The sequence below is a fragment of the Pristis pectinata genome, chromosome 1 (genome assembly GCF_009764475.1).
Source record: "Pristis pectinata isolate sPriPec2 chromosome 1, sPriPec2.1.pri, whole genome shotgun sequence".
Classification (NCBI taxonomy): Eukaryota; Metazoa; Chordata; class Chondrichthyes; order Rhinopristiformes; family Pristidae; genus Pristis; species Pristis pectinata.
In genome coordinates this window covers 149,276,390-149,299,012 of record NC_067405.1, presented here as the reverse complement: position 1 = coordinate 149,299,012, position 22,623 = coordinate 149,276,390, and the positions used below count along the sequence as shown (strand labels likewise).

General features: G+C 45.9%; 1 protein-coding gene across 1 annotated transcript in view; it reads right to left on the bottom strand.

Annotated features, from left to right (window-relative positions):
• mlh3 (mutL homolog 3 (E. coli)) overlaps positions 1–22,330 on the bottom strand; it is a 51,180-nt gene extending 28,850 nt beyond the window's left edge. Inside the window, 3 exon segments of the mRNA XM_052021261.1 lie at positions 7,414–7,493; positions 11,713–11,826; positions 18,762–22,330. Of these exon segments, the coding sequence (XP_051877221.1) occupies positions 7,414–7,493; positions 11,713–11,826; positions 18,762–22,212 (3,645 nt within the window). The 5' untranslated portion in view covers positions 22,213–22,330.
• Between the last annotated feature and the right edge of the window lie 293 nt (positions 22,331–22,623).

Below are 22,623 nucleotides of genomic sequence, written 5' to 3'. Positions count from 1 at the left end.
TTGGAATCCTATCCTGGAAAAAAGATTCCCTATCTATGCCTCTCAGTTTTATAAAATGCTATCAGGTCTCCCATCAGCTTCCAATGCTCCAGAGAGAACAACCCAAGGTTGTCCAACTTCTCATGTTTCATACCCTCTAATCCAGGCAGCATCCTGATAAACTTCTTCTGCGCCCTCTCCAAAGCCTCCACATCCTTCCTGTAATGGGGCAACCAGAACTGCACACAATACTCCAAGTGTGGCCTAACCAAAGTTTTATACAACTGCATGATGACTTCCTGAGTCTTATACTCCATGCCCCTAGCAATGAAGGCAAGCATGCCATATGCCTTCTTTAACACCCTATTTACTTGCATGGCCACTTTTAAGCTACCTTGCATCTTAATCTTCCTAATCAACCTAGCATGAGGGGCCTTGTCAACTCTCACCAACTTTTACCGATGCACCATAGAAAGCATCCTATCTGGATGTATCATGGCTTGGTACGGCAACTGCTCTGCCCAGGACTGCAAGAAGCTGCAGAGAGTTGTGGACACAGCCCAGTGCATCACAGACACCAGCCTCCCCTCCTTGGAACCTGTCTTTACCTCTCGTTGTCTTGGTGTAGCAGCCAGCATAATCAAAGACCCCACCCACCTGGGATATTCTCTCTTCTCTGCTCTTCCATTGGGTAGAAGATACAGGAGCCTGAGGGCACGTACCACCAGACTTAAGGACAGCTTCTACCCCACTGTGATAAGACTGTTGAACGGTTCCCTTATACAATGAGATGGACTCTGACCTCACGATCTACCTTGTTGTGATCTTGCACCTTATTGCACTGCACTTTCTCTGTAGCTGTGACACTTTACTCTGTACTGTTGTTTTTACCTGTACTGCATCAATGCACTCTGTACTGACTCAATGTAACTGCACTGTGTAATGAATCGACCTGTACGATCGGTTTGTAAGACAAGCTTTTCACTGTACCTCGGTACAAGTGACAATAATAAACCAATACCAAACACCTTATAAAAGTCCACGTAAACCACATTCACTGCCCTACTCTCATCAATTATCTTGGTCACTGCCTCAAAAAAAAATCAATCAAGTTTGTAAGACATGACCTGCCACTCACAAAGCTATGCTGACCGTCCCTGACCTGCCTCACAAAGCCATGCTGACCATCTCTGATTAGCTCATGTTCTTCTATCCTCCACTCTGAGACCAAAAAAAAGAAAAAAGGCAACAAAAAAAACAAACAAACTAAGCCAATATCACGGATGGGTAACTGATACTGACAGAAATCAAATTATCTGGAGTTATAGAATTCAATATTAAGTCTAGAACATAGAAAACCTACAGCACAATTCAGGCCCTTCGGCACACAAAGCTGTGCCGAACATGTCCCTACCTTAGAAATTACTAGGCTTACCCATAGCCCTCTATTTTTCTCAGCTCCGTGTACCTATCCAAAAGGCTCTTAAAAGACCCTACTGTATCTGCCTCCACCACCATTGCCAGTAGCTCATTCCACGCTCTCACCACTGAGTAAAAAAACTTACCTCTGACATCTCCTCTATATCTACTCCCCAGCACCTTAAACCTATGTCCTCTTGTGGCAACCATTTCAGACCTAGGAAAAAGCCTCTGACTATCTACCCGATCAATACCTCTCATCATCTTATATACCTCTATCAGGTCCCGCTCATCCTCTGTCACTCCAAGGAGAAAAGGTCGAGTTCCCTCAACCTGCTTTCATAAGGCATGCTCCGCAATCCAGGCAGCATCCTTGTAAATCTCCCCTGCACCCTTTCTATGGCTTCCACATCCTTCCTGTAGTGAGGTGACCAAAACTGAGCACAGTATTCCAAGTGGGTCTGACCAGGGTCCTATGTAGCTGCAACATTACCTCTCAGCTCCTAAATTCAATTCGACGATTGATGAAGGACAATACACCTTATGCCTTCTTAACCACAGAGTCAACCTGTGCAGCTGCTTTGAGCGTCCTATGGACTCGGACCCCAAGATCCCTCTGATCCTCCACACTGCCAAGAGTCCTACCATTAATACTATATTCCGCCAACATATTTGACCTACCAAAATGAACCACTTCACACTTGACTGGGTTGAACGGCATCTGCCATTTCTCAGCCCAGCTGTGCATCCTATCTATGTCCCACTGTAACCTCTGACAGCCCTCCATACTATCCACAACACCTCCAACCTTTGTGTCATCCACAAACTTACTAACCCATCCCTCCACTTCCTCATCCAGGTCGTTTATAAAAATCACAAAGAGTAAAGGTCCCAGAACAGATCCCTGAGGTACACCACTGGTCACTGACTTCCATGCAGAATATGACCCTTCAACAACCACTCTTTGCCTTCTGTGGGCCAGCCAGTTCTGGATCCACAATGCAATGTCCCCTTGGATCCCATGCCTTCTTGCTCTCCAAATGTTCATAAATCCTGCCTCTCAGGATCTTCTCCATCAGGTTACTAACCACTGAAGTAAGACTCACTGGTCTCTAATTTCCCGGGCTATCTCTACTCCCTTTCTTGAATAAGGGAACAACATCCGCAACCCTCCTATCCTCCGGAACCTCTCCCGTCTCCATTGATGATGCAAAGATCATCGTCAGAGGCTCCGCAATCTCCTCCCTCACCTCCCACAGCAGCCTGGGGTACATCTCATCCGGTCCCAACGACTTATCTAACTTGGTGCTTTCCAAAAGTTCCAGCACCTCCTCTTTCTTAATATCTACATGCTCAAGCTTTTCAGCCTGCTGCAAGTCCGCACTACAATCACCCAGATCTTTTTCCATAATGAATACTTTACATTAGTATTCACTAAGTACCTTTGCTATTTCCTCCGGATCCATACACACTTTCCCACTGTTGCACTTGCTAGGTCTAGAATTGCAACATGCCAATCCACCAGTTCCCCATTACCAAGTATTACTTTTTAAAATCTCAAAAAATTCCAACATATTTATCAACCATAATTTACCTTTCATAAATCCGTTGACTCTGCCCAATCATATTAGTATTTTCCATGTACCCTGTCGTGATTTCCTTCATAACAGATTCCATTTTCCCTACCAGTGAACTCAGGCTAACTGTTATAATGGTTTTCTCTTTTTCTCTCTCTGTAATTTCTTAAACAGCAGCGTTACTGTAGTTACTTTCCAGTCTGTGGAAACTGTTGCAGAATCTATGGAATCTTAGACCATAAGACATAGGAGCAGAATTAGGCCATTTGGCCCATTGAGTCTGCTCCACCATTCGATCATAGCTGATTTATTTTTCTCTCTCAACTCCATTCTCCTGCCTTCTCCCCATAACCTTTGACACCCTTACTGATCAAGAAACTATCAACCTCCACTTTAAATAAACCCAATGACTTTAGAAGATGACTACCAGTACATCCACTATTTATACAGCCACCTCCCTTGTAGGTAGATCAGGGCAACCAGAGTTGTACGCAGTACTTCAAATGTGGTCTCACCAAAGTCTTCTACAGCTGCAACATGATGTTCTAACTCCTGTACTTGATATCCTGATTGATGAAGGCAAGTGTGCTAAACGTGTTCTTCACCGTTTGTCTTCCTGTGTCACCACTTTCAAGGAACTATGGACCTGCACCTCTAGGTCTCTGTTCTAAAACACTCCCCAGGACCCTACCATTTACTGTGCAAGTCCTGCCCTGATTTGTCTTACCAAAATGCAACATCTCTCATTTACCTGAAGTAAACGCTATCTGCCTGTCCCCGACCTACTGGCCCAGTTGATCAAGATCCCATTGTAATCTTGGATAACATTTTTCACCTTCCACTGTACCATCAGTCAGGTCCTGGAGATTTATCGCCATTCAGTCAAACAATACCTTTTGTTTATTAATGACAATTTCTTTGAGCCTTCCTTTACTTTAGGCCTATAATCCTCCACTATTTCCAGGAGGTTTGCTAGTTTTATGAAGACAAGTAAAAAAACATTTGTTTAATTTCTTATTACCCAATAATTTTTCCATTCATTTACAGAATTCTGAAATTTTCCCAGCCCTGCCGACAATATAAGCCTTTTCCTTTAAGCTATCTCTAACTTCTTTTGATGGCCAAAGCTGAACCATTTTCCTACCCTTCCCCATTAAAGAGATATGTGTTACCTCTATACCATGTGTTTTTGTTTAACGAAAGCCATTGCCTGTTATTATATATTTTAATGTAGATTCCCAATCTACCAGAGCCAAGTTAGCTTCATATCAGAATAATGTAAACTTGGTTTCAGCTTGGATTAAATAATACTCCATTTTTATAGGAAATTTAATCATATTATGATTAATGTTCCCTAAATGCCCTTTAAATAGAATCAGTGATGGATCTGTACAGCAGAGAAGCAGGCCCTCCGGCCCACCATGTCAATGCCGACCATCATGCCTATCTATACGAATCCCACTTACCTCCATTAGATCCATACCCCTGTGCCCTGCTCATTCAAGTAACTGTTCAGATGCCCCTCAAATGTTGATACTGTTCCTGCCTTCAATACCTCCTCTGGCGGTTCATTCCAGATACCAAATAGACTTTGTGTGATAGATTTACCCCTCAGATCTCCTTTAAACCTCCTCCCTCTCACTTTAAACCTATGCCCTGTATTAGACACCCCTATTAGAAACAGGCACTGCCTATCTAAGCCACATCATAATTTTATATCCCTCCGTCATGTCTCCTCTAAAGCTCCAGGGAAAACAGACCCAACCTATCCAGTCTCTGCTTATAACTCAAGCCCTCCAATCCCAGCAACATCCTTGTGAATCTTTTCTGCATCCTCTAGTTTAATCACATCCTTCCTATAGTATGGCGACCAGAACTGCACACAATACTCCAAGTGTGGCCGAATCAACGATTTGTAGAATTGTAACATGACATCACAACTCTTCTATTCAATGCCTTGGCTGATGAAGGCAAGCATGCCACATGCCTTCTTTACAACCCCATCTACCTGTGTTGACACTTTCAGGGATTGATGTACTTGTACTCCTAGTGCTCTCTGTTCAATAACAGTCCCCGGGCCCTGCCATTCACAGTATATGTCTTGCCATGGTTTAACTTACCAAAATGCATCACTTTGCACTTGTCTGAGTTAAATTCCATCTGCCATTCCTTGGCCCACTTTCCCAGTTGATCTAGATCCTGTTGTAACCTTAGACAAACTCTTTCACTCTTCACTATACCACCAATTTTCATGTCATTTACAAACTTACTAAACATGCTGCCTACATTCTCATCCAAATCATTGATATATGAAAACTAACAGTGAACCCAGTCCTGATTCCTGTGGCACATCACTGGTCTCAAGCCTCCAACCTGAAAAACAACCCTCCACTACCACCACCAGATCTTCAATTAAGCTTTTCTCATTAGACAATTCTCACTGGGAAACACCACTATATGTTTCCCTTCAGTCCAAAACCAAGATTTCACTTCTCCTCCCTGCTTTGTGTCCCTTAGCCAGTTACATATCCACATTGCCACTACCTCTAATTCGCTGTCTAATTTTCAATTAGTACATTATGTAGTACCTTAAGCTCATTTTGGAAGTCCATATACATAAAATCAACTACACCACTTAATTAACCTTCTCCATTGCAAGTTAGCCAAACACCTTTAACAAATTAATTGGACCATCCTTTCTAAATCACAAAAGTTTGTTCTGAATTATTGTCTCAAAGTAGGGGGATCTCAATCAGCTAGGTATGTGGGCTGAGGATTGGCAAATGACTTTCAATCCAGATAAATGTGAGGTATTACATTTTGGGAGATCACACCAGGGTAGGACTTATACAGTGAATGGTAGGTCCTGGCGAGTGTTATTTAACAGAGGGACCTAGGAGTACAAGTGTATAATGTGGTGAAAAAGGCGTTTGGCACACTGGCCTTCATCAGTCAGGGCAGAGTACAGGAGTTGGGAAGTTGGATTGCAGTTATACAAGTCGTTGGTAAGGCTGCATTTGGAGTATTATGTACAGTTTTGATCACCTCATTATAGAAAGATGTTATTAAACTAGAAAGAGTGCAGAAAAGATTTTCCAGGATGTTGCCTGGACTTGGGGGCCTGAGTTAAAAGGAGAGGTTGCGTAGACTACGACTTTATTCCCTGGAATGTAGGAGATTGAGGGGTGACCTGATAGAGGTATACAAAATCATTAGAGGCACAGACAGGGTGAAAGCACACAGTCTTTCTCCCAGGGAGAGAGTGCTAAAAACAAGAGGGATGGGTTCAAGATCAGAGGCGAGAGATTTAATAGGGACATCAGGGGCAGCTTCTTCAGTCAAAGAGTGGTGTGTTTGTGTAATAAGCTGCCAGAAATAGTGGTTGAGGCACATTAGCATCATTTAAAAGCCATCTAAATAAGTGCATGGATAGGAGAGGTTTAGAGGGCTATGGGCCAAACATGGACAGATGGGACTAGCTAACTGGGCAACAGTTGACACAGATGAGTTGGGCCGAAGGGCCTGCTTCCATGCTGTATGACTCTGACTATTTCCCTTCCACCGATTTTAAACTAATTTTGCTGAAGTGGAGAGTTTATCTCTCTCCCCTTTTGAACAAAGGTATAAGATATCTAGTCCTCAGATATCAATTCCATGAGGAGTAGAAAACTTCATCCATCCTTCTTTCTTTCAGCAAACAAGAATGCACCCCAGCTAGTCTCAGTACCACATCTGTTGAATCTGACCACTATGTATGAGTCAAAGTAGGGATATGCCAAAGTGCTATTATGAATGTGCTCATGCTTCCTGAAACTCATTTGATTGCCTTGGGTGTAATCAAGAGGAACTTCCCAAGTGGCTGCATGCTTTCCTAAATTGGCTTTTGGTTTTCTCCATTTGCTATCCGAGATGCTAGGAGGCTGGTTAGAGTAGATGTGGATGGGAGAATAAAGGTGTGTTCAAATTATTCCAGAATAAAACAGCACAGACTCAGTAAAAACACCTGACTTTTATCATCGTCTTCTTTCTGTATTAAATGTAAGAATCTGAAGCTCAGTTGTCCAAATTTCACAGCAAGACATCCAAGTTACTTCAACACAACAGAACTCCTTTATGGCTCTCAAAAAAGGAATACATCTCAAGGTGCTTTGCAGGAGCGTTAGCAAACGACATTTGACACAATTACATTTGTGCCCTAGAATTTGATGGTAAAAGACTTGGACACCAAAAGAGAAACAAATAAATTAGAAATCATCAAGGTGATGGAATTGGAAGAGTGCAGAGATTTTGATTTATAAGCATGGAGAAGATTCCAGAGATGGGGAGGATCAAGACCATAGAGAAATTTGAAAACAAGGATGATTTTAAAATTAAGCCAGGCAGGAGCAGATAATAATGGTTATAATGCAACAAACACCCCATAAGCAGCAGATCCTACCTCTGGGGGCCGGAGAAAGACCGGATTCCTCCACTCCAGAAACAGTGAACGCAGTGAGTCACTTGATTCCAACTGAGCATCTGTCCAAACACAACAAACCCATGTCACTGATGGCACATTACTAATGTGGGGCTATTCTGTGGTAATATAGGTATGAGGGGTCTGGGAAATCTAGGCAGCACTTCTACCAAGCTCAGTATATCCTTCCATGGTTGGTTCTCATCTCTGAGAAGTGGCAGATGGAGTCCAACCTGGAAAAGTGTGAAGTGATACACTTTGGAAGATCAAACTTGAAGGCAGATTACAAGGTTAATGGCAGGACTCTTAGCAGTGTGGAGGAACAGAGGGATCTTGGGGTCCATGTCCATAGATCCCTCAAGGTTGCCACGCAGGTCAACAGGGTTGTTAAGAAGGCGTATGGTGTGTTGGCCTTCATTAGGAGGGATAGTGAGTTCAAGAGCCACGAGGTACTGTTGCAGCTCTTATAAAACTCTGGTTAGACCACACTTGGAGCATTGTGTTCAGTTCTGGTCACCTCATGATAGGAAGGATGTGGAAGCTTTAGAGAGGGTGCAGAGGAGATTTACCAGGATGTTGCCTGGATTGGAGAGCATGTCTTATGAGGATAGGTTAAGTGAGCTAGGGCTTTTCTCTTTGGAGAGATGGAGGATGAAAGGTGACTTGACAGAGGTGTACAAGATGATAAGAGGCATAGATCGAGTCGACAGTCAGAGACTTTTTCCCAGGGCGACAATGGCTAACACAAGGGGATTTTAAGGTGATTGGAGGAAGGTATAAGGAGGATGTCAGAGGTAAGTTTTTTTTAAACACAGAGTGGTGGGTGCATGGAACGCACTGCCGGCAGAGGTTGTGGGGGCAGATACATTAGGGACATTTAAGAGACTCTTAGATAGGCACATGAATGATAGAGAAATGGAGGGCTACGTGGGAGGGAAGGCTTAGATAGATCTTAGACCAGGATAAAATGTCGGCACAACATCGTAGGCTGAAGGGCCTGTACTGTGTTGTAATGTTCTGTGTTCTATGTTAAGCAAAAATGCCTCGGTACCCAAAAATGCTCACTGACTCCAGGTGTGATCTGGCCAGGGAATTATCAGGCTGTTGCATAATTTCTACTCTCTAATATTCTAGTCCTCCGGATATAAAGATCATCATTGCATGAGTGTTTTTTATTTCTTTCTGAATCTGTTCATGTAGTTAGGGTCTATTTCAACAATTGCTGTATTCAATTCTGGAAAGAATGCAAGACAAGATTTAGGAGGAGGATCTGGGTTGATCAACATAAGAAACATGCATAGAATAGGAAGCTGAGATTGTTCTCCTCAGAGCAGGGAAGGTTGAGAGGTGCTCATCGTATGAGACTAGAGAATGAAAAATGAATCATGAAGTATATTTGAAGTCAAGGTTATCAGGAGAGGGTGGGAAAGCTGTGTTACCAAGATTGGATCACCAATGATCTCAGGGTCAAGGGACCAACTGGCCTACTCTTGTTTCTTTGAGTACCAGAAGACCTGGGTTTAAAGTGATTGGCTACTCCCAAAGGTGACTGGATGAAAATCTTTCCAAGCAATGATTAGTTATGATCTGGAGTTCATTGCCTTTCATCACATTCAGAAGTGAATTAAATAGATACACGAAGGAAAAGGAATGGCAGGGCTGCAGGGAAGGACACAGGGATGGAACTTAGAGCTGTACAAAATAGAAACAAGCCCTTCAGCCCACCACGTCTATGCTGAGCATCATGCCTATCTATACCAAATCTACCTGCCTGCATTAATTCCATATCCCTGTGTCCTGCTCATTTAAGTACCTATCTACATGCCTCTTAAATGTCGTTATTGTTCCTGCCACCACCTCCTCCTCTGGCAGCTCATTCCAGATACCAACTACATTTTGAGTGAAAAAATTACCCCTTCAATCTCCTTTAAACCTCCTCCCTCTCATCTTAAACCTATGCCCTCTAGTTTTGAACACCCCTACCACAGGAAAAAGACTCTGGCTATCTACTCTATCTGTGCCCCTCATAATTATATATACCTCCAACATGTCATCTCTCAGCCTCCTTTGCTCCAGGGAAAACAGACCCAACCTGTCCAATCTCTTCTTATAAATCAAGCACCGCCCCCCCCCAATCCCAGTAAGATCCCTGTGAATCTTTTCTGTACTCTCTCTAACTTAAATCACAACTTTCATATAGCGCGGCAACCAGAACTGCATAAAATATTCCAAGTGCGGTGTAACCTACGTTTTATACAACTGTAACATGACATCCCAACTCTTGTACTCAATGTCACTGCCTTTCCTTTGCCCACTATTCCAGTTGATCTAGATCCTGTAATCTTAGACAACTTTCTTCACTGTTCAATTTTGGCGTCACCTGCACCTTTTGGCGTCACCTGCAAGACTATTTTAAGATTTACATTGGTATTGGTTTATCATTGTCACTTGTACCGAGGTACAGTGAAAAATTTGTCTTGCATACCAATCGTACAGGTCAATTCATTACACAGTCCAGTTACATAGGGTTAGTACAGAGTGCCTTGAGGTAGTACAGGTAAAAACAATAACAGTACAGAGTAAAGTATCACAGCTACAGAGAAAGTGCAGTGCAATCAGGTGCAAGGTCACAACAAGGTAGATCGTGAGGTCAGAGTCCATCTCATTGTATAAGGGAACTGTTCAATAATCTTATCACAGTGGGGTACATCATTTAGAAAGTACAGATTTATCTCTTTTGATCTGAAGTAGATGACATATACGCTGATATTTGGCACAATTTTGTTCTTTTGTTTATTACTATTTCTTTTTCTGTGTTGCTATTCACACAGTTTACTATTGTTTTCATCAACAAGGTTAGATATGAAGCTATCTATCACATCACCTGTTAATTACAGACATGTGAATAGGTGTACCCTCAAAACAGATTATTGCCACAACATCACGGCTCACCTACAAATTTGAATATCTGCCCTTTATCCCTAGAATCATAGAAACAAAATTGTTATGGCACAGGCTGCTGCAATCAAAGCCATGCTCAGTCCCAGAGGAGCATACAACCCATTCTCCCACTCTGACCTCTTTGCCCTGAAAATTGTTTTCCTCAGTCTCCTTTGAAAGTCCCGATCGATTGTTTCCACCATCCTTGAGGCAGTGAGTTCTCGCATAATGTTTCCATCACAAACACCCTGCACCTTTTGTCCTTCACTTCAAATCCATGTCCCCTGATCCTGAAACTATCCACTCATGGGAACAGCTTTCCTTTATCTAAACCAGACATATAACTCTATCAAATCTACCAACTTTTTGTTTCAGGGAAAACACTAATTAAAATGCTTCTAGGGATTTCAGTTACACAGTTCACTTTGTCAGTCTAACTGTATAACTAAAATCCCTAGAAGCATTTTAATCTCTTCTGTACCCTCTCTAGGACCTTAGTATTCTTCCTAAGATGGGCTGACCAGAACTGAATACAATACTCCAGCTACGATCTATATGCTTCAGTTGCTGCTCTCTCAACATGCCTAGCAACTGTCAAAGAATTATGAACATGCACAGAAGTGCAAAGTGTTGCCTTTTGGCAAGCTAAACTGGGGGCAGGACATACACTGTAAATGGCAGGGCCCTGGGGATTGTTGTAGAACAGAGAGACCTAGGGGTACAAGCACATCATTCCCTTAAAGTGGCGACACAGGTAGACAGGGTGGTGAAGGAGGCATATGGCACGCTTGCCATCATGCAGATGAGACCACACCTGGTGTGCAGTTCTGGGCGTCATACTATAGGCATGATGTAATTAAGCTATACAGGGTGCAAAAAAGATTCATAGGGATGTTGCTGGGACTGGAAGGCTTGAGTAAATCAGGAGAGACTGGATAGGCTGGGCTGTTTTCTCTGGAGCAAAAGTGGCTATGAGGTGGTCTAATGGAGGTTTTTAAAATGATGAGGGGCATAGATAAGATAGATGGTCACTATCTTTTTCCCAGGGCAGTGGAGTCTAAGAGGGAACTGGTTTAAGGTGAGAGGGGAAGGATTAAATAGGAACCCGAGGGGCAACTTTTTCCACACAGAGGGTTCCTATTAAATGGAATGAGCTGACAGAGGAGGTAGAAGAAAGGGAATACGATTACGTTTAAAAGGCACTTGGACAGGATCATAGAAAGGAAAGGGACGAGGGCCAAATGCAGGTAAATGGGACTAGCTCAAGTCAGCAAAGGACGAATTTGGTCTGTTTCTGTGCTGCATTACTCTATAACTGGACAGAAGGCAAATCACATTCACCTCTTCCATCACTGGCCCCTTCATCAGCTTTGCCTTCTTGCCTCTCTTCACGTGGCCGAGGCAAGAACGGAATCAAGTTTTCACTGCGGAATGGGTAGCATCGATATGGGAAACCTAATGAGAAAGCAGAAAGTTTAAACCTCACGAGAAGCTGATCACAGTTCAATATTTCCTTCGACATCGGAGGCCACTTTAGCCCATCAATTCCATGCCGACTCACAGAACAATCTTTGTCCTCCGCTAATTTTCTCTGAAACCTATTCTCTTCACATTCCCATCAACTCCCCCAGATTCTAACAGTCACCTACATACTAGGGGCAATGTACAGTGACCAATCTACCTACCCATAGAACAGTACACAGGAACAGGCCCTTCAACCCATAATGTTGTGCTGAACTAATTAAGGTTGCAATTAAATGCGTAACTAAACTAATCCTTTCTGCCTACGCAATGTCCATCCATTCTCTGCACATTCATGTGCCTATCCAAGAGCTTCTTAAAGGCCTCTATCGTATTTGTCTCCACTACCACCCTGGCAGAGCATTCCAGGCACCCACCGTTCTGTGTAAAAAAAAACTTGCCCCTGCACATTTCCTTTGAACATCAACACTGTTAAGGGTCTTGCCATTAACTGTGTACTGTCCCTTTACATTTGATCTCCCAAAGTGCAACCCCTTGCATTTGGCCGGATTAAATCCCATGTACCATTTCTCCACAACTGATCTATATCCCATTGTGTCCTTTGGCAATCTTGTACACTATCCACAACACCACCAATCTTTGCATCATCTACAAACTTACTAACCCACCCATCTACATTTTCATCCAGGTCATTTATATATATCACAAACAACAGAGGACCAAGTACGGAACCCTGTGCAACACCACTGGTCACAGACCTCCAGCCAGAAGTCCCACCAACCACTACCTCTATATTCTGTGGGCAAGCCGATTCTGAATCCAAACACCCAAGTCACTGCGGATCCGAAGCATCTCAATCTTCTGGATGAGATTCCCATGAGGGACCTTGTCAAACACCTTACTAAAATCCATGTAGACAACATCCACAGCTCTACTTTCATCGATCACCTTGGTCACCTCCTCGAAAAACTTAATTAAATTAATAAGACACAACTTGCCCCGCACAAAGCCATGCTGACTGTCCCTAATCAGGCCATGGTTTTCCAAACACACGCAAATCCTATTCCTAAGAATCCTCTCCAACAGCTTCCCTACCACTGATGTGAGACTCATTGATCTATAGTTTCCAGGATTATCCCCATTGGAACAATATTAGCTACCTGCCAGGCTTCCAGGACCTCACCTGTGGCTAGAGAGGACATGGAGATCTTGGTCAAGGCCACAGGAATCTCATTTCTTGCCTTTCTCAATAACCTGGGATATATCCCATCAGGCCCTGGGGACTTATCCACCTTAATGTTCTTTCAGAGAACCAATACTACCTCCTTTATCTCAAAATGCCCTGATATATTAGCACACGCCACACTGATCTCACTATCCTCTACATCCTTCTCTTTGATGAATACCATCACAAAGTACTCAATTTAGGACCTTGCCTACATCCTCCGCCTCCAAGCACATGTTCCCTCCTTTATCCTTGAGTGGTCCTACCCTCTTCCTAGTTATTCTCTTGCTCTTGATGCATGTACAGAATGCCTTAGGATTCTCTTTAATCCTACTTGCCAAGGACTTTTCATGGCCCCTCCTGGCGCTCCTAATTCCCTTCTTGAATTCTTTTCCAGCTTCTTTATAATCCTCAAGGGCTCCATTCTATTTTAACTTCCTAAACCTTATATATCCTTCCTTTTTCTTCTTGACTAAATTCACCATCTCTCTCAACATCCAAGGTTCCCTCATAGTGCCATCCTTGTTCTTCCTTCTTACTGGAACATAGCTGTCCTCTACTCTGTGCAGTTGGTCTTTAAACACGCCCCACTTGCATGCTAGTGAGGATAGATAGAAGGACAGGCCAGATGAACACGTGGCTGAGGAGCTGGTGCAGGGGGCAGTGATTCAAGTTATTGGATCATTGGGATCTCTTCTGGGGCACAGGTGACCTGTACAAGAGGAACAGGTTGCACCTGAACTAGAGGGGGAACAATGCCAGTTTGCTAGTGCTATTCAGGAGGGTTTAAACTGGATTGGCAGGGGCAGGTCCCTGAAATGAGGCAGATGAGAAGTTGGGGGCAAATACTGTAGTCAATTAGAGCAAGTTTAGTAGCTAGGACAGGCAGGAGCATGGCAGAAAGGGGAAAGAAAGGTGTAGATTGGCTCAAGGAACTGGGATATTATAGCCATAACAGAAACATGGCTGAGAGAAGGGCAGGGACAGCAGTACAATGTTCCAGGGTACAGATGCTACAGGCTTGATAGAGATACAGTCAAGTGAGGAGTGGGGGAGTGTGGGGGTTGCCTTAAGAGGACATAACAACAGTGCTTGGAGAGGATATTCTTGGGGATCGTCCAATGAGGCTATTTGGGTAGAAACAAGAATGGGATGGTTACTGATAGGCCCTCCAATAGTTAGTAGGAAATAGAGGAGCAGATGTGTAGGGAGATCACAGATTGCTCTAAGAATAATGAGTAGTACTAGTGGGAGATTTTAACTTCTGTAATATTGACTGGGTCATTCTTAATGCAAAGGGCTTGGATGGGGTGGAATTCATTAAATGTGTCCAAGAAAGCTCCCTTAGTCAACATATAGAGGGCCCTACTGGAGAGGACACAACCCTGAACCTCTCTTAGGAAACAAGAGTAGGGCAAGTGACTGAAATACCAGTGGAGGGCACTTTGACCACAGACCATAATTCTATCAGTTTTAAAAGTTATGGAGAAAGACAGGACTGGTCCACAAGGTCCTAAATTGGGGCAGGGCCAATTATGGAGGCATTAGGCAGGAACTTGCAGAGATCGATTGGGTGAGACTGTTTGCAAATGAAAGGACATCTGACAAGTGGGAAGCTTTTAAAAGTGTGATAAGAGTTCAGAGACAGCATACTCCTGTCAGGGTGAAGGGCAAGGCTGGCAGATTTAGGGAACCCAGACTGACAAGAGAAATTGAGGTTTTAGTCAGGAAAAAGGTGTGCATCAGGATTAAGCAGTCAGGATCAAGCAAATCCCTCAACTAGTATAAGAAATGTGGGTGTATCCTTGAGAAAGAAATCAGGGAGGCATAAAGAGGGTATGAGATGGATCTGGCAGACAAGGTTAAGGAAAATACCAAGACATTCAACAGGTGTATTAAGAGTAAAATGGTGGCTAGGGAGAAAAATAGGACCCCATAAAGACCAGCATGGCCATATGTGTGTGCAGCCACAGGAGATGCATGAGATTTTTAATGAGTATTTCTCATCAGTTTTTACTGTGGAAAAGATCTTGGAAGCTAAGGAACTGAGGCAAATGAGTTGTGATATCTTGGACCAAATACCAATTACCAAAGAGGACATACTGGCAACCTTAAAGCACATTTAGGCGGATTAATCCCCAGGGCCTAACCAAGTGCATCCTCAGACCTCGTGGGAAGCTAGGGAAGAATTTACAGGTCTTGCGGAGATATTTACATCATCTTTAGTCCTGGTGAAGTTAGAACCATAGAACAATACAGCACATTACAGGCCCTTCGGCCCACCATGTTGTGCCACCCTTCAAACCACACCCAAGACGACCTAACCCCTTCCTCCCACATATCCCTCTAACTTAAATCCTTCCATATGCTTATCTAACAATCTCTTGAACTTGTCTAATGTATCAGCCTCCACCACCACCACCCCAGGCAGCGCATTCCATGCACCAACCACTCTCTGGGTGAAAAACCTCCCTCTGACATCTCCCTTGAACTTCCCCCCAATTACCTTAAAGCCATGTCCTCTTGTTTTGAGCATTGGTGCCCTGGAAAAGAGGTGCTGGCTGTCCACTCTAGCTATTCCTCTTAATATCTTGTATACCTCTATCATGTCTCCCCTCATCCTCCTCCTCTCCAGTGAGAACAGCCCTAGCTCCTTTAGTCTCTCCTCATAATCCATACTCTCTAATCCAGGCAGCATCCTGGTAAATCTCCTCTGCACCCTTTCCAACGCCTCCACATCTTTCCTATAATGAGGTGACCAGAACAGGACACAGTACTCTAAGTGTGGCCTAACCAGAGTTTTGTAAAGCTGCATCATCACTTCGCGGCTCTTAAACTCAATCCCCCAATTTATGAAAGCTAACATCCCATAAGCTTTCTTAACTACCCTATCTACCTGTGAGGCGACTTTCAGTGATCTGTGGATATGAACCCCCAGATCCCTCTGCTCCTCCACACTGCCCAGAATCCTGCCATTTACCTTGTACTCCACCTTGGAGTTTGTCCTTCCAAAGTGTACTAACTCACACTTCTCTGGATTGAACCCCGTCTGCCACTTGTCAGCCCAGCTCTGCATCCTATCAATATCCCTCTGTAAGCTTCGACAGCCCTTTACATTATCCACAACACCACCAATCTTTGTGTCGTCTGCAAACTTGCTAACCCACCCTTCCACCCCCTCATCTAAGTCATTAATAAATATCACAAAAAGTAGAGGTCCCAGAACCGATCCCTGCGGGACACCACTAGTCACAGCCCTCCAATCCGAATGCACTCCCTCCACCACAACTCTCTGCTTTCTACAGGCAAGCCAATTCTGAATCCACACGGCCACGTCTCCCTGGATCCCTTGGCCTCTGACCTTCTGAAGAAGCCTACCATGCGGAACCTTGTCAAACGCCTTACTAAAATCCATGTAGACCACATCCACTGCACTACCCTCTTCAATCTTCCTGGTCACCTCAAAGAACCCTATCAGGCTTGTGGGGCAAGATCTTCCCTTCACAAAGCTATGCTGGCTGTCCCTAATCAGTCCATGATTCTCTAAATGCTCATAGATCCTATCAGAATCCTTTCTAACAGCTTACCCACCACAGATGTAAGGCCCACCGGCCTGTAATTCCCTGGACTATCCCTACTACCTTTCTTGAATAAGGGGACAACATTTGCCACCCTCCAATCCTCCGGTACCATCCCCGTTGACAACAAGGACTCAAAGATCCTAACCAATGGTTCAGCAATCTCCTCCCTTGCCTCACGAGGCAGCCTGGGGAATATTCCGTCAGGCTCCGGGGACTTATCTGTCCTAATATTTTCTAACAACTCCAACACATCCTCTCTCTTAATATCTACATACCCTAGAACATTACCCTCACCTACACTGTCCTCAGCATCAAGACCCCTCTCCTTGGTGAATACTGAAGAGAAGTATTCATTGAGAACCTCACCCACTTCCACAGCTTCCAGGCACATCCTCCCACCTTTGTCTTTATTCAGACCTACCTTTACCCTAGCCATCCTTCTGCTCTTCACGTACGAGAAAAACCCTTGGGATTCTCCTTAACCCTACTCGCCAAAGCCTTTTCATGTCCCCTTCTCGCTTTCCTCAGCCCTTTAAGTTCCTTCCTTGCTACTCTAAATTCCTCATGAGCCCTGTCCGAGCCTTGCTGCTTATACCTTATGTATGCTGCCTTCTTCTTCCTAACTAGTTGTTCCACCTCTCTCGTCATCCACGGTTCCTTCACCCTACCATTGTCTCACCAGGACAAATTTATCCCTAACGTCCTGCAAAATATCCCTGAACATCGACCACATCTCCATAGTACATTTCCCTTCAAAAATGTCACCCCAATTTACACTCTCAAGTTCTCGCCTTATAGCCTCATAATTCGCCTTTCCCCAATTAAGTATCTTCCCGTCCTCTTTGCTCCTATCCCTGTCCATGACAATTCTAAAGGTTAGGGAGCAATGGTCACTGTCCCCCAAATGCTCACCCACCAATAGATCTGTCACCTGTCCTGGTTCATTACCTAAAACTGGATCTAATATGGCATTCCCTCTAGTCGGCCTGTCAACATCCTGTGTCAGGAATCCGTCCTGGACACACCTAACAAACTGCTCCCCGTTTAAATCCTTGGCACTAAGTAGGTGCCAATCAATATTTGGAAAGTTGAAGTCTCCTATTATAATAACCCTGTTATTTTCGCATCTTTCCAAAAACTGCCTCCCAATCTGCTCCTCAGTATCCCTACTGCTACTAGGGGGCCTACAGAATACTCCCAGGATGGTAACTGCCCCTTTCTTGTTCCTAACTTCCACCCACATTGACTCTAGAGAGGATCCTTCTACATTATCTACCCTTTCTGCAGCTGTAACAGTGTCCCTGACCAGTATTGCCACCCCTCCTCCTCTTCTCCCCCCCTCCCTATCTCTTTTAAAACACTTAAAAAGTTCCAGAAGACTGTTGTACTGTTATTTAAGAAGGGCAGCAAAGTCAAGCCAGGGACCTATAGGCCAGTGAGCCTATGGTGGTTAAGTTACTGGAAGGGATTCTAAGGGACAGGATCTATCAGCATTTAGATAGATAAAGATTGATCTGGGACAGTCAGCACAACTTTGTGCATGGGAAATTGTGTCTCACAAATCTGTTAAGGATTTTTGAAGAGGTAACCAAGAAAATTGAATAGGGCAGGGCGGTGGATGGTGTCTATATGGAAAGCAAGGCCTTTGACAAGGTCCTGCATGGAAGGCTAGATTGCATGGGATCCAGGGAGAACTAAGTGGATACATACTGTAATTGGTTTGATGGCAGGACGCAAAGGGTGATAGTGGAAGGATGTTTCTCGGACTGGAGCCCTGTGACTAGTGGTATTCGCCAGGGCTCAGTGCTGGGCCCATTGTTATTTGTCATTTATATAAAAAGATTTGGATGAGAATGTACAAGGCACATTTAGTAAGTTTGTAGATAACACTAAAATAGGTGGTATTGTGGACAGTGAAGGTTATCAAAAATTACTGAATTACTGAAAAAAGACTGAAAACTTAAAATCTTGGTATTGCTTAATTTGTGCAATGAAAGCTCTTAGAAGCTAACGTGATTATGACAAGATAATTTGTTACTACCTAGGAGATCGGTTGTTTCTCCATGGGTAGAAAGAGATACCACTATATTTAAGACACTTACCAGTCTTTGTGAGGACGTTAACTGCCATAGTTGTGAAGTCTTTTGTGCAGGTGGCACGTGTCTGAGACTCTGGTGGAAGCTCATAGCTACTCACTCCAGTTATGCTGTTTACAAACACCGTCTTCCCCAGAGATCCATCAAAGTATTGCAGCCATTCTGAAGAGAAACCTTTCAAAGTATCATCACCTTCGCAGGTCTCCACACAACCGTCTGCTCCATCAAGTACCAATTTTGTGTGAATACATATAGGGTCAGATTCCTTGCAGCTGGCCACAGTGTCAACTGACTGATTCAAATTCTCTTCAGTTGCTCCATCTCTTTGGGATTGGTCCTCAAGGTGTAGCTTCGGCTGCGTAACAGTTCCATCAACGGTCCTTTCACCAGCTGCAGTACAAGATGATTTCTCTGAACAAGACCCTTTGTAAATCAGACCAAGGTCACTTTTATTTTCAGCACTTCTGCAACTTCCCTGACATTCCTCTCCGACTACTTCCTCCCGGATGGCACAGTTTTCGGAGACTAGTTGAGCTGCTGAGAGCATTGGTTCTGTAGATAAGTAATTTGGAGACTCCTTCTCTGGCTGTAGAAGCCCCTCAGGACTCTGGCAAGGTGGAGAACAGTCTGCAAAACTCCTTGAATTGAACTCCCAACTCTCTTTTTTAAGGTGCTTTAATCTAGACAATTTTGCCGCCAAAGTTCTTGGAGGCTCCTTAGCAATGGGGGTGATTTTCTTGGCTTGTGAATAAGTAGTTTGTGCAGTAAGACTGGGCTGTACTTTGGGTACATGTCCAGCTATCAAGCTTGTGCTTCGAGCACAAAAACTCCTTTGAAACCCATCACAATCACATTGGTAGTGCAGTAAACTCTCACTCTGGACATCAGCTCCAGAGTTCGTGTGTCTTGTATTCAAGTTCTGGTTCAAACTGTCTGCTTCCTTAACTACCATCGCACTCTCTGGTGTGGATTTCATGGCTGGATTACCAGTGCCATGTTGAGTGACCTCAGTGCCTTGGGAAGAGCTGCCTCCATCCTGACCATCAGTCCTTGCATATTCTCTTCTAAATGCATCCAATGAACCAGTTATCAGAGACATAGTTAGTTTCCTGTGGAATCTAGCTTGACAGGAGACAGGTTCACAATTGGCAACATTTTTACACTTGGAATTGGCACAATCTTTTGGTGACGTAACCTCCCCAGGTGTCATCACTGATTTTGCATGGCTCCCAGACCAATAACAATACTGGGAAGTACCCTGAATTTTCCGACAAACCCTGATACATCTTTGGGGTTTGGCTTTCCCACATTCCCTGGTTGTACCCAAGTGCGCTTTGCCCCCAGATGAGAGCTGACTACATCCCTCTTTCAACCTCTCATTAACATCCCAGGCACTCACTGGACCTGGATGAAAGACATGTCCCCAATCCATAAAGTTTCCATTTTCAAGGTCAGAGGTTTTCATTTTCATGGGTATCACATGGGTTATGAGACCTGTGACACCGAATTCCACTCCAACTCCCTGACACCCCTTGTTTCCCAAAAGCTCCTTCTGCCCTGAGTGCAATTCACAAATCTCCCCTTCTGTTATCTGCACCCCCTCTCTAGGTGAGCTATTGGTGCTTGATGAGGTCTCACTCTCATAGGCAACAGCAAGTTGATAAATTCCATCTCCTTTTGTGAGCACACTTTCTGTGTTGGGGTACCCCAGCTTTGCAGGTTGTGTCTCAGGGCTGCCTGATGTACTTGGGTTGGTGAGGGGGCTGCTTCCTCCCATCTCTTCCCACAGGGACTTGCCACACACAGCTGCCTCCTGACCAGCAATATGTGTGATGGGTCTTGGGGCTTCAGTAGAGTGCGGGACAGTGCCTGAATGTTGCAAGGCTGGTTCTTCACCCTTAGCACCCAACACCCCAACCTTCTCAACTGTAGCAACCCCCTGACACACAGCATCCCCGCTAGAGTTCTCCGGTAGTACAGCTTGTCTGTGCACAGACTTGGACTGGACGACTGCCCTTTCGTGTGAGAAGGCAGGTTCTGAGCTGAGAAGAGGCAGCTGGGGAGTTTCCTGCTCCTCAGTGGGCTCCAGCAGAAGTTTCTCCTGTAGCAAGAAGGCACGGACTCCCTCCTCCAAGCAGTTCAGCAGTAGATCCCAGGAGGTGAACTCTAGCAAGGTGCGGCCAGTCTCCCAGCAGGCATCGTATTGGCAATGGTCACAGCTGACATTGATGACATAAACAGGGTGAAGATCAGGGCCTCCACGTGAGCCGATGCAAGGCCCTGACCTACATATCAGGCTGTGTCGTCTGATTAGCAAATCCAGCTGCACGTGTATGCGGGTTTTGAGCACCAGCCGCCCATTGACAAATACCAGCCGCTGGGCCTTGGTATGGTGGCCCTGTCGGCTGATGAAGCCGCTCATTTGGAAACAGCCATTTGAGTGTTGGACACGGCCAAGCGCTGCTGCCTTCTGTGTACCATAGATCTGAGCGAAGCGGGCTGGCAAGCTGCTGGCTTTCGGCAACCTGACCACCAGTGAGCCTCCAGCTGTGGCAGAGGCTTCATTACGCACGGTGAATGAAACACCTGGGTGCAGGAGACTCAGGGCTTGAACTCGGCGCCGGATCTGCTCCCACTCCAGGGTCCGAACCATGCGGCGTCGCCTCACTGGCAGTCGGTAAAAAAGATTGCAAACTGTGACAGTGGTGCCGGGGCTGGGCCTCGCCGCCACAGCCTCGTACACTGGCCGGGCCTGCCCATTGCGGAACAACTTGACCCAGGTCCGGCTGCCTCCAACTTGGGGCCTGCTCACGATCTCCAGCAGACCTGACAAGTGAGCAATGCTGGCCAGTGCCTCACCACGACACCCAGGCCCCACTTCAGATTCCTCCCCCTGTCCGGCCTCGGGATCCTCATCACACCCACTCCTGGGACCCCCGCCGCTCCCTGGACCCCCTCCCTGCCTGGCCCCGGGACCCTCACCATACCCACTCCTGGGACCCCCACCGCTCCAGGGACCCCCTCCCTGCCCGGCCCCGGGACCCTCACCATACCCACTCCTGGGACCCCCTCCCCGCCCGGCCCCGGGACCCCCACCGCTCCAGGGACCCCCTCCCTGCCCGGCCCCGGGACCCTCACCACACCCACTCCTGGGACCCCCTCCCCGCCCGGCCCCAGCGGCGCGGCTGCTGTGGTAGCGCGCTCCCGCCAGCTCCAGGGTGGCGCGCTCGAGCCCCGCGCCGTTGTCCGCCACCTGCACGCGCCCGACCTGCGCGTTCACGCGGGCCGCCGCGCAGCCACAGCCGGCCGCCAGGCTGTTGAGCAGCAGCTCCTCCAGGCAGTGGGCGAGTGAGGGCACCTTGACGGCCGAGCGAAGCCCCGCCTGCACGCTCGGCGATAACAGGCGCAGCTCCCGTGGTGGCGGTGGCGTCTCCCTCACGGCCGCTGCCTCCTCCATGGAGCCGACGTGGGAGCCCGGCCGCCTCCCGCCCAATAGGCCCCGTTACCGTAGCAACCGCAACCTCCCTCCACACCGGCGCATGCGCACCACTGTGGTCTTCGCCAGGATTGTGGGAAATGTAAGGTCAGGGCAGAAGGTGCGGGTCGGGGGGGGGGAGAGACGGCGTGTGGGGGTCAACACTCCGTGTGTGGGGGGGGGGGGGGGGGGAGGAGGAGACGGCGTGTGGGGGTCAACACTCCGTGTGTGGGGGGGGGGAAGGAGACGGCGTGTGGGGTCAACACTCCGTGTGTGGGGGGGGGGGGTGGGGGGGGGGGAAAGAGAGACTCCCCGTGGTTTAGTGTAGAACTTGGCTCAGAGCTGGGAGGAACAGTCAGGGTTGAGTTGTAGAGAGAGTATGCAGGGATGGTT